Source organism: Myotis davidii, unplaced genomic scaffold (assembly GCF_000327345.1).
Source record: "Myotis davidii unplaced genomic scaffold, ASM32734v1 scaffold438, whole genome shotgun sequence".
Taxonomy (NCBI): domain Eukaryota; kingdom Metazoa; phylum Chordata; class Mammalia; order Chiroptera; family Vespertilionidae; genus Myotis; species Myotis davidii.
The window spans coordinates 6669655-6680939 of record NW_006290031.1 but is presented as its reverse complement, the minus strand read 5'-3'; the positions used below and the strand labels follow the sequence as shown (position 1 = coordinate 6680939).

Genomic DNA, 11285 nt, shown 5'->3' with positions numbered 1-11285 from the left:
GCTCCCAGGCCTCGGGCCTCCGCTGAGGCCCCCCGACTAAGTCTCCGCCGCAGTCCGCCCTTGGACTTGTTTGCTCCGTGTCGTGGGCCCTGGCCGAGAACTGGAGCCCCACAGGCTCCCAGGACACGCGAGGAACCGCTTCTGTCGGGGGAATCGCTCGAACTCAGACGTCCCGCCCTAGTGCGACCGGCTGGGGCCCGGCTGTGCTGAGGGGCCAGGCAGGGCATTAGGTCAGGGTCTTGTGGAGCCTGAGTAAGAGTCTGACAGTCATTTGCGTTAACGCAGGTGAAACTCCCAGCAGGGGCTGTATTCCAGGGAAAATAGTGGGCCTTTTCGCCCCCTCAGTTTTGGTTAATGACAAAAGAAAGATGGAAACTTCAACCAGCCCTAGCGGGTTTGGCTCAGGGATGGAGCATCGGGCTGCGGACTGAAGGGTTCCAGGTTCCTTTCCCAGTCAGTGCACAGGCCCGGGTTGCTGGCTCGACCCCCCAGTAGGGGGCGTGCAGGAGGCAGCCGACCAATGATTCTCATCACTGCTGTTTCTCTCTCTCTCTCCCTTCCTCTCTGAAATAAAATAAAAAATATATATTAAAAAAATAAATTTCAACTAGAGATCTGTAAGGAAGAAAAGGAACAGGGTGAGATGATAGAGTGAATGGGTGGGGGTGGGGCAGAGGGGTACTGGGTCTAGGTGACCATCTCTGAAGGGATGAAGTTTGAGACTTCAAGGAGCCAAACAGGGAACAGATTTGGGAGAAGGGTGTTCCAGGCAGAGGGAACAGCCTGTGCAAAGGCCCTGAGGCAGAAATAAAGTGAATGTAGTCAAGGAAGGGAAAGATGGCTTGTGTGGCCCAGCTGGTGTGGCATCCACCTTTGAACCATGGAGGTCACCTTTTCCATTCCTGTCAGGGCACATGCCTGGATTTCAGGCTTAATCGCCAGTAAGGGGTGCGCAGGAGGCAGCTGGTTGATGTTTTTCTCTCATAGATGTTTCTCTCTCTCAAAATCAGTAAAAACATTAAAAATGGGAGAGAGAGAGGGAGATGAGCAAGGATTGTAGAGTGAAAAGAGTTGGAAACAGAGTTTTCTCACCATGATTCAAAAACCCTCTGCCCTCACACCTGCCTGCACACTCCAGTGGGCACCCTGGCTGGGGGATGGAGCTGTGGACAGATATGTTACGCTGGGCAGTTCTGAGCATTGCTATATGATATGGGTGTGGTAAGGGGAATCCGGGAGCCCTCCCCACTGTGTCCCCCAGGTGGGGCTTGACACTGGACCCTCCTCCTGCCCCCAGGCAGAGGCCGCCATGGAGCAGTGTGAGAGCGTGGAGAGAGAGGTGGACAAGGTCCTACAGAAGTTCCTGACCTACGGGCAGCACTGCGAGCAGAGCCTGGAGGAGCTGCTGCATTACGTAGGACAGCTTCGGGCTGAACTGGCCAGTGCAGGTGGGTGTCCATCCCCCCCTCAACCCCAGAGCCCCATTCCTGCCTTCCTGTGGGCCTAGGATACCCCAAAGCTACTTAATAACAGGGTGACTTTTCCTGCTCTATCATTCCTTATATATTTATTCCTTGGCATTCAACTATAAGAAAGAAACTTTCCCTTATATAGTTATATAGTTATATATAGTTATTTTTAATTAGAATTCTTATTCAATGGGTTATACTGCATTACTGTTATATATTTTAATGCTCAAATTGTGTTAGATTTGCCCAGATGTATTCCCTAGTTCCTATGTCCTTTTTTTAAAAAAAATTGAGCTGATTCACATAAAAAAAACCCTTTAAAGGGTACAGTTTGATGATTTTAGTGTATTTACAGAGTTGTACAAACATTATTACCATGTAATTTCAGAACATTTTTATCACCCCCAATAGAGACAATAACTCCTCCATTCCTCCCTCTCCCCTACCCCCTGGCAACCACTAATCTGCTTTCTATGGACTTACCTATTCTGGACACATCATATAAATGGAATCGTACAGCCCTGACCCGTTTTTCTCATTGGTTAGAACAGCTGCCTGTGACTGGAGGGTGGCAGGTTCAATTCCCAGTCAAGGACACATACCTCAGTTGCAGGTTGCAGGTTCACCAGCCCCCATGGAGGCACATCCAGTGGGAGGCAACCAGTGGATGTGTTTCTCTCACATAGATGTTTCTTTCTCTCTCCTCCCCTCCTACCTCCCACTCTCTTTAGAAATCAATGGGAAAAATATCCTCAGGTGAGGATTAAAATAAAAAAATAAATGGAATCAGACAATATGTGACATTTTGTATTCTTTCACTTAGCATAATGTTTTCAAGGTTCATCCCTGTTGTAGAGTGAATAGCTACTTTTTCTGTGCTGTGTCATGTGATAACTCTGTTAAACTTTTGTTCCCTTTAAAAAAATAAATAAATTATAGCCTAGCTCCATGGTCGGCAAACTGCGGCTCGGGGCCACATGCGGCTCTTTGGCCCCTTGAGTGTGGCTCTTTCTAAGCCTTGGGAGTACCTAATTAAATTAATAACAATGTACCTACCTATATAGTTTAAGTTTTAAAAATTTGGCTCTCAAAAGAAATTTCAATCGTTGTACTGTTGATATTTGGCTCTGTTGACTAATGAGTTTGCCAACTACTGGCCTAGCTGATGTGGCTCAGTGCGTGAGTGTTGACCATGAACCAGGAGGTCACTGATTTCCGGTCAGGCACATGCCTGGGTTGTTCTCACCTTCTTGATAGTGTTGTGTGAAGCACAAAAGTTTGTGTGTTTTTTTTTATGAACAAATGGTACTCTTTATTATTATTTTTGTTTGTTGTTTCTTTGTCGTTTTTTAATCTTTGTTGTTGAAAGTATTACATATGTCCCCTTTTTCCCCCTATTAACCCTTTCTAGCCCACTCTGACCCTGGGCCCAGGCCTTCACCACCCTATTGTCAGTGTCCATGGGTTATGCATATATGCATACAAGTTCTTTGGCTGATCTCTTCCCACCCACCTACCTCCCCTGCCTTCCCTTTGAGGTTCAACAGTCAAAGCACAAAAGTTTTTAATATTGATAAAGTTCACTTTATTTTTTCTTTGGTTGCGTATGCTTTATTGTCATATCTAAGAAACCAATCCATGATCATGAAGATTTACACCTCTGCTTTGTCTAAGAGTTTTATAGTTTGGGCTTTTACACTTGCTCTTTGATCCATTTTGAGTTAATTTTTGTGTATGGTGTAAGGTTCAGCTTAATTTGTTTACGCGTGAATATTCAATTATCTCAGCACTCTTCTTTCACCTCTGTCTCCTTTTTTATCTTTTAAATTTATTACTTGTTATTTTTTTCAGCATGCCCTTATTTTCTGGCACAATAAGATATTACCTGGAATCAGTGATTTTTGCAAATAGCTATGGTTCTTTTGGTGGGAAATGGTATTTGGAAACCATGATCTAGGTTGTTACTGAGGTGTCATTGTTTTTAGTTTTTTTTTAGCAAATGGATCTTTTTCCTTCCTTCCTATCCATCCATCTGTCTTAGTATATTGCAGGCAATGCATTTACAATGATGCCTTCAATTATAATTCAGTATCACAGGGTTCTTCTCAGACTTCCCCCATCCATAGCTGCATCTCTCTTCTCCAATAGTGAGAAGGCTGACTACTGATACATCTCTCATCTGCTCAATTTCTATAATATAGAGAAAGTATTTTCAGAATTGCTATACTTAGTACCACTGAGAAAAACAAATCTACAAAGTAGAGTCTGTTTCCTTTTTATTTCTTAATGCGTGCAGGTGGGTGTGGACTAGAAGGGGTCAATGGGGGGAAAAAAGGGGAACATATGTAATACTTTCAACAATAAAGATTTTTTAAAATGAATGTATGCACATGGAAAAGACTTCGAGGTCAAAAAGGCTGAGAGTGAAAAGTGTCTCCCTTTCACCCCTGATTCCCGATTTCTGTGTGCCTCTCTCCAATAGTCATCCCATTCTGTTTCTCAGGTGCCCTTCTATGCAGCATCTGTGTGCACACGTAGATGTCACGTGGAAGTGTTTACTCCCCCTCCTTTTTTTAACACACAGGGAACATAAAGCACAGAGTTTCCTGCACCTTGCTCTTTCCCCTACACAGTCTGTCTTGGGGAGTATTCTGTATCAGTACATAGGGATTCTGCCCCATTCTCTTACCATTATGTGGTTGTGCCATGCTTTTTTTTTTTTTTAATTTAATTCAGAGAGAGGAAAGGAAAGAGAGATTGAATGGGTTCCCCCCTCCCCCCCCCCTGACCGGGGATCGAACCTGCAACCTGGGTATGTGCCCTGACCAGGGACCGAACCTACAACCTTTTGCTACACAGAATGACACTCCAACTGAGTCACACCAGCCAGGGCGGTTGTGCCATGCTGTTGGTGGAATCTGTTAACTGTGTAGAAGAAACACTTTTCTTTTGCTGGTCCAAAACTCATTTACACTGTCTGTGCTCTTGGTTAACAGGTGGCTATGGCTGCAGTGTGTTCACAGGGAGAGGGCTTCTTCTCAGATGGGGATTTGTCAGGACTAATGGTTGTCTGTGGGGTCCTTGGCAGTGGAAATTGGGGGATTCCAGGTTAAAAAGGCTTTGGTTTCTTAAGAGTGTTGCTTTGTTCTAAAGGACATGAGGCTAGAGAATGTGCAGTGTGGCCCTCTGTGACCTGCGGGGAGCAAGATGCGAGAAAAGAGTGGCAAGCTGGGCTTTCGGAGAGCAGTGCTGATGTTGGCAGTGGAGTGTCTTCCTGGGGTAGATGGGTGGCACAGCCACCACCTCCTTTTTGTATTTTTCAGGACTCATTCACTTATAAGGACAGAAACCCAGCCAGACTAGTGTAAACAAACATACACACAAACCAAGGAGAGCTGGATTTATGAGCTCAGGTAACTGAAGGGTCCAGGCCCGGCTGCATTCAGGTACCCATGTGATCCCTCAGTCTACACTGGCTTCATTCTCAGAGCCTGCTCCCCGGAGATGCCCACGTGCTCCAACAGCTCCTGTTCACATTTTGTTTGTTCAGCAGCCTGGCAGAATGCATCTCTCTTCCATGGCTTCCGCTCTTGGAGCTGGAAGTCTCCCTGGCCCTCTCTGGTCACATCCCTTCCCTGAACCGAGGTGATGCATCTAGAGAAGTGGCGTAGATGCTGGGCCCAAAGACGGGTCCAACGCCCAGTTTGCTCTCTTCTCCTCCAAGTCTCACCTGCTCTTGGTGGTTGGTCTGGCTCTACCCCGGCCATGAGGTAGAAACCATTTCGAGCTGGAGTCCTGAGCCAGGAATCCCTGAGCTTCCCTGGCAGCCCCTGGCCCACCTGGTGTCCTCTAGTTGATAAAAGGCCTTAATGTGAGGACAATGTTTTAAGGTTCAAAGCCTTCTCACACAGGCATCTCACTCGATAATCAAGAGCCATCAGTGTGGTGGGGAGGAGCACAGACTTTTAATCTATCACTGCTGTGTCACCTGGCAAGGTACTGCCTCAGCTATAGGACAGGACGTTAATAGTGCCCACTGCACAGCATGAGGGTGAGGATTAAATGAGCCAAAATAGAGTACTTACCCATAGTAAGTGCCAAATCATCTTCAGTTCACAGCAACCTACAAGCTGGTGCTATCTCCCCCATTTTATAGATGAGGAAATGAAGACAGAAATGAAGTCATGCAGTTTAAAATTGACAGGACCTGAAATAGAAGCTGAGTCTTTTTTAAAATATATTTTTATTGATTTCAGAGAGGAAGTGAAAGAGAGACGATGGAGATAGCCAAGGATGAGAATCATTGATTGGCTGCTTCCTGCACGCCCCCTACTGGGGATGGAGCCTACAACCCAGGCACGTGCCCTTGACCAGAATAAAACCCAGGACCCTTCAGTCCGCAGACTGAGGCTCTTATCCACTGAGCCAAACCAGCTAGAGTCAGAAGCTAAGTTACTCTGGAGTTCAGGGCTGCCTCCTGGGCCTCTGTGAGTAGATGAAACAGGGACAAGTTCTGTTCCTGTGTCCTGACTCACTGCTAATGTTTCTTTGCAGCTCTCCAGGGGACCCCTCTCTCAGCCACCCTCTCCTTGGTGATGTCCCAGTGTTGCCGGAAGATCAAAGACACCGTGCAGAAACTGGCTTCAGACCACAAGGACATTCACAGCAGTGTCTCCCGAGTGGGCAAAGCCATTGACAGGGTGAGCGTGTGGGCACCTGGAGTGGAGACAGGGATACCTGGATTTGGTACGTCCTAGGGCTTATCAGGAAAGCAAGTGTGGGGAATGCGAGTGCTGAGTCACAGGGCCCTGTCTCTCGTCCTTGTCAGAACTTTGACTCTGAGGTTTGCGGGGTAGTCTCCGATGCAGTGTGGGACTCCCGGGAGAAGCAGCAGCAGATCCTGCAGATGGCCATCGTGGAGCACCTGTACCAGCAGGGCATGCTCAGCGTGGCCGAGGAGCTGTGCCAGGTAATGGCTCGGTGGGGAAGGTGCTGGGACCTGCCTGTTCTGTTTTCTACTCAATAGTGTTTTTTTTTATAATACATTCCTGTTATTATTGAAATAAATTTATGTTAGAAAGGAAATCAGGTCTCCTGCCATAAATAGAAGGGAGCTCGATGAGCCCTGGCCAGGGAGCTCAGTTGGTTAGAGAGCGTTTTCCTGATACACCAAGGTTGTGGGTTTGATCCCTGGTCAGGGTACATATAAAAATCAACCAATGAATGCATAAATAAGTGGAACAACAAATCCATGTCTCTCTCCCCCGTCTCTCTAAAATCAATCAATAAATAAAAAAATTAAAAATAGATACAGTGAAAAGTGAAGTAATTAATTACTAAATAGGGTTGGTTGCCAGGCAGTGTTCTGAGTCAAGGGGGACTAGTAAAATGATTAGTTTCTTAAAAAGGGAGATTAGTAAAATGACAGAGTAGCACTGTTAGGTGTTAAAGCACACTGGAAGTAAAAGTAAAGTATCCTTTCTCTTAAAGTAATTAAGAGGATTGAAAAGGAATAATTTCTCACCATGCTACTCACACAGGGACTGTCTCCATTACCTGGGTGAGGGTATAGTCTGCCCTGTGGGAGGCCAGTGTGTGGCACTCAAGTTCCCAAAACTGAATTGGAAATAAGAGGGGCCAGGTGGGTGGCAGGAGACCACAGCTCCTCATGCAAGGTCTCCAGCCTGTCTTAGACAGATGAGGTTTTATTAGAACAGAGAATTTTGGAAACAGTGATGGGATCCAGTGATGGGATCATGCTCTCCCCACAGGAATCTACACTGAATGTGGACTTGGATTTCAAGCAGCCTTTCCTGGAGTTGAATCGAATACTGGAAGCTCTGCACAAACATGACCTGGGACCGGCGTTGGAGTAAGTGGGCCTTGGAGTAAGCAGGGGGCAGGGCTTGTCTGTGGTCTTCACCTCACCCAGTGTACTTGACATACCTCCAGCTCTGTCTTGTGGCCTCACCTAGGCTTTTGGATCCCACCCCTCTGTCCCAGCTCCCTCGGGGCTCTTCTTTCACCCCACCAGCTCCATACTCAACTGGCCCCTTTCTTTCCAGATGGGCCATCTCCCACAGGCAGCGTCTGCTTGAGCTTAACAGCTCCCTGGAGTTTAAGCTGCACCGACTGTACTTTATTCACCTCCTGGCTGGTGGCCCTGACAAGCAGCTGGAGGCCCTCAGCTATGCCAGGCACTTCCAGCCCTTTGCTCGGCTGCACCAGCGGGGTAAGTGCCCAGGGTAGTAGATGCTGCTGGGCTCTGGCAGATGTCAGCATTTACCCAGGGTGCTGCTCCTAGCCTGAGAACTCTCAGCCCTCCTTCATTGTCTCCAAGGTGAACTCCAAACTCAAGGCTCTTCCTCCACTGTCTCTGTCACACTTTTTAGCTTCATCTCAGAACCAGCTCTGGTCCCCATCACCAGCTTTGTGCCATACCCACACACACAGCATCCTGGGTTTATGTGTGCCATGCCACGCCTGCCCTCATGCCGCTCTGCCTCAGCACCTCCTCTGCAGGTCCCTGCCTGAGCCCTCTTCCTTCACATGCGGATTTCTAAAGCTCAGTCATTTGTCTTACCTTCCAGATGTTCCCCATCAGTAACCACCGTACTGCTAGTAACTTTTCTTTAGCTCCCTTCATATTTATTACTTTACATTTTACTAAAAGGTAAACATGAAAACCAATCAGTGTTATTAAATTTTAGCTAGATGCCTCTTGAAAGTTTTTTAGAAAGAGATATTATCTAGTGTTCTAAAATAGACGTGAGTGCCACCCCGAGATTTGAGATTCATTCCCTGATGCAGTTGAAGGATGAGAAGAGAACCAGGGTGATGCCTGTCTTGGTCCCACATAGACAGCTCCATTGGGTTTTAGGGAAAACCAGTTGTGCCTGAAGACATTTCAGTCCCTGCCTGGCCAGGCCAGGCACCCCAGAGCCTTGGTGTTCAGCCTGCTCCCTATCCTGCTTCCACAGCTGTACTGTCCCTGGGCCTGGGTACCCAGCCCTGAGGAGCGGCTGCCTCCTGTGCCCTGGTCCTGCATGTGCTGAGCTGCGCCTGGTTGCCTTGCAGAGATCCAGGTGATGATGGGGAGCCTGGTATACCTGCGGCTGGGCTTGGAGAAGTCGCCCTACTGCCACCTCCTGGACACCAGCCACTGGGCTGAGATCTGTGAGACCTTTACCCGAGATGCTTGTTCCCTGCTGGGGCTTTCTGTGGAGTCGCCCCTCAGTGTCAGGTACAGCCAGCCCTGTGGGCAGGGCAGAGTGAGTGGTTGGATTTTAAGGGAAACAATTTACCCAGGCTGGGCCATGTGCCAGGGACAGACATAAACTGCTTCTCTAAGTCCATCTTCCAGATAGAAACTACTTGTGTTTACAGTTGGAGAAACTGAGATTAGGAAGAGTTATGGTCCAAGGTCACCATGAAGTTAGTAGCAGGATCAAGGTTCCCATTTTGTAATGTCTCTTGAATGAGGACCCCATTTTATCTGCACCTCACTGCTGGATTATCACAAGACCCTCCGCACAAGCCTTCTCTCGGCCTCATCTGTCAAACACCACTTCTTCTCTGGTAGATCTGAGTAACCGAGTTACAGGTTCTAAGAGTTTTCACTCGAAGGCTCCTGTACAGTAATGCTCTTCTCGTGACTCCTCAGTGACCTAGGATTAGAGGTACTCACTTCACAGAAGAGAAAAAAGAGGCTCAAGACATGAATTAACTTAAAGGGCATATGGACCTGACCTCAGAGCCACTCACTACACCAAAGTGGATAGTGTCACGGTGCATTTACTTTGACTGTGGAATCTCATGCTCCTGTGTGGTAGACTCCAATTATAGGACAGTATTTCCCAGAAGGAACACCATCTGCTGCTCACATAGCACAACAGCCCTCTGCATCGTAGCCATTTAGCACCCAAGGCTCTAGCCGGTTCGCTCCCACCTCACCCAGATCATGGTGAGGTCTAAATCTGTCCCGTTTCCAAGTGCCCCAGTTGATAACCAGTTATAGGGGTGCATTATGAAGCAGAGTGGGGCCCTTTCAAGCAGATCACTGTCCCCATCACACCAAGGACTTTTCAGTGGTTTGAATGAGCAGATACCTGCCCCTTGGATCTTCCTTTTGTCTCTCTCGTATGTTCTCAAGTTTGAGGGTGCTTTAGAATGACACGTAATTACATATGTGGCACTTTGATTCTCAAGGACTGATTTGACCATGTGCCAGCTTAGAACCCTGACCTGAGTCCCGGGCTGATGGCAAGTGTGCAGGTCCTTTGTCTGTCTGCTGGGTCTTGGTCTGGCCGCTCTAGCCCTTGCTTTGTTCTGCAGCTTTGCCTCTGGCTGCGTGGCACTGCCCGTGCTGATGAACATCAAAGCTGTGATTGAGCAGAGGCAGTGCACAGGGGTCTGGAGTCACAAGGACGAGTTACCGGTGAGCCCTGGCTGAGGGAGGTGTGGGCAGAAGGCACTGGGGACAGCCATGGCAGGAAGTGGGACTCATCCCTTGGCTGGCCTCCCCAGATTGAGATTGAACTAGGCATGAAGTGCTGGTACCACTCGGTGTTCGCCTGCCCCATCCTTCGCCAGCAGACGTCAGATTCCAACCCTCCCATCAAGCTCATTTGTGGCCATGTTATCTCCCGAGATGCACTCAACAAGCTCATTAACGGAGGAAAGTAAGTTCCCTGTGCTCTGCTCCTGCTTGGCTTGGCTCTCCTGCTAGCCAGCCTCTCAGACATTCTTGGTTCTCCCCACTTTGCAGGTTGAAGTGTCCCTACTGTCCCATGGAGCAGAACCCAGCAGATGGGAAACGCATCATATTCTGACTCCTGCCTGGAAGGAACTTTATTTAAAGATGTTTTTCACCCACGAGACTTGCTGTCTCACTGGAGTGGTTGGCTTCAGTGGATTGTGGTTCATTTCAGAATTGCCTGAGTGCCACAATAGGGGCCAAGGAGATGAAACAACCTGCACTGGGCAGCTGGCTCCTTGACTGCAAGGGCAAGAAGATGCTGGCCTCTGTATTCCTGCTGTCTCCATTTATATTTGCCACAGACTTAGTAGCAATGGACAGGGGGACTTGGGTGGCAGCAGCAACTGTATTTCATCCCTGCCCTCAGCCAGGTCTAATTGCCATACCAACGCCCTATCCACTTCTCCCGCTGTATAGCCTTACAACTGTCTGTCCATCATCCACCAGTAAATACTCTGGGGTAGAACCGAATGCCATTTTTTTATAACTTTGAACAAATATATTCACAGGCCTTCTCCTTCCTTTGCCACAATTGTATGTGCACTGCACACAGGTACTGACATGGCCTGGCTGCTGCTGCTGGTGGGACCATGCCAGCCACAGTGCCCAGTAAGGAAGAACCCAGTCTACATCTCTGATTAGGCAAAAAAGCTGGGAGATTTCAGTCCCTGGGGAAGGTGTTTCTACATACATAAAATCTCATTACCTCCGGGTTAGAAATCAGGGCAGGGGGATTTGGGAAGATTAAATGACGTGTACAAGAGGGCTCACAGCTTGTCAAGGAGAGCTTGGAGTTTAAACCAGATGAAGCTCAAGCTCTTTCCAGTTTATTCCAAGGCACCTGAAGCCTGGTTGCTATGTATACTGAGTCCTGTGCTGGGCCTTAAGAGCAGGAAGATACCTTAAGTCTAAAATGTTTGAAGGGACTGGGTTACCAGGGCCATTATGCTAAGCAAGAAAGATGGCCTGGAGTTTTGTATTTAGCTGCGTAATCCTATTTAAAATGTCCTGTGTGGGTGGGTAAATTGCTTCCATAAGCTTCCCAATGGCACTATGAC

The 11285-nt window shown here is 47.9% G+C and overlaps 1 protein-coding gene across 2 annotated transcripts; it reads left to right on the top strand.

The window, feature by feature from the left end:
* Positions 1-6: 6 nt before the first annotated feature.
* On the top strand, positions 7-10748 carry RMND5B (required for meiotic nuclear division 5 homolog B). 2 transcript variants are annotated; one of them, XM_015563336.1, is made up of 10 exons: positions 7-180; positions 1298-1448; positions 6024-6169; positions 6298-6438; positions 7241-7341; positions 7535-7701; positions 8547-8712; positions 9804-9906; positions 9996-10150; positions 10237-10748. In XM_015563336.1, exons 2-10 carry the CDS (start codon positions 1310-1312, stop codon positions 10298-10300), a joined length of 1182 nt encoding a protein of 393 aa, XP_015418822.1. In that variant the 5' UTR covers positions 7-180; positions 1298-1309; the 3' UTR covers positions 10301-10748. The 2 variants fall into 2 exon arrangements, with proteins under 2 accessions (XP_015418822.1, XP_006762910.1); XM_006762847.2 differs by lacking the exon at positions 7-180 and adding an exon at positions 208-230.
* The last annotated feature ends 537 nt before the right edge of the window (positions 10749-11285 follow it).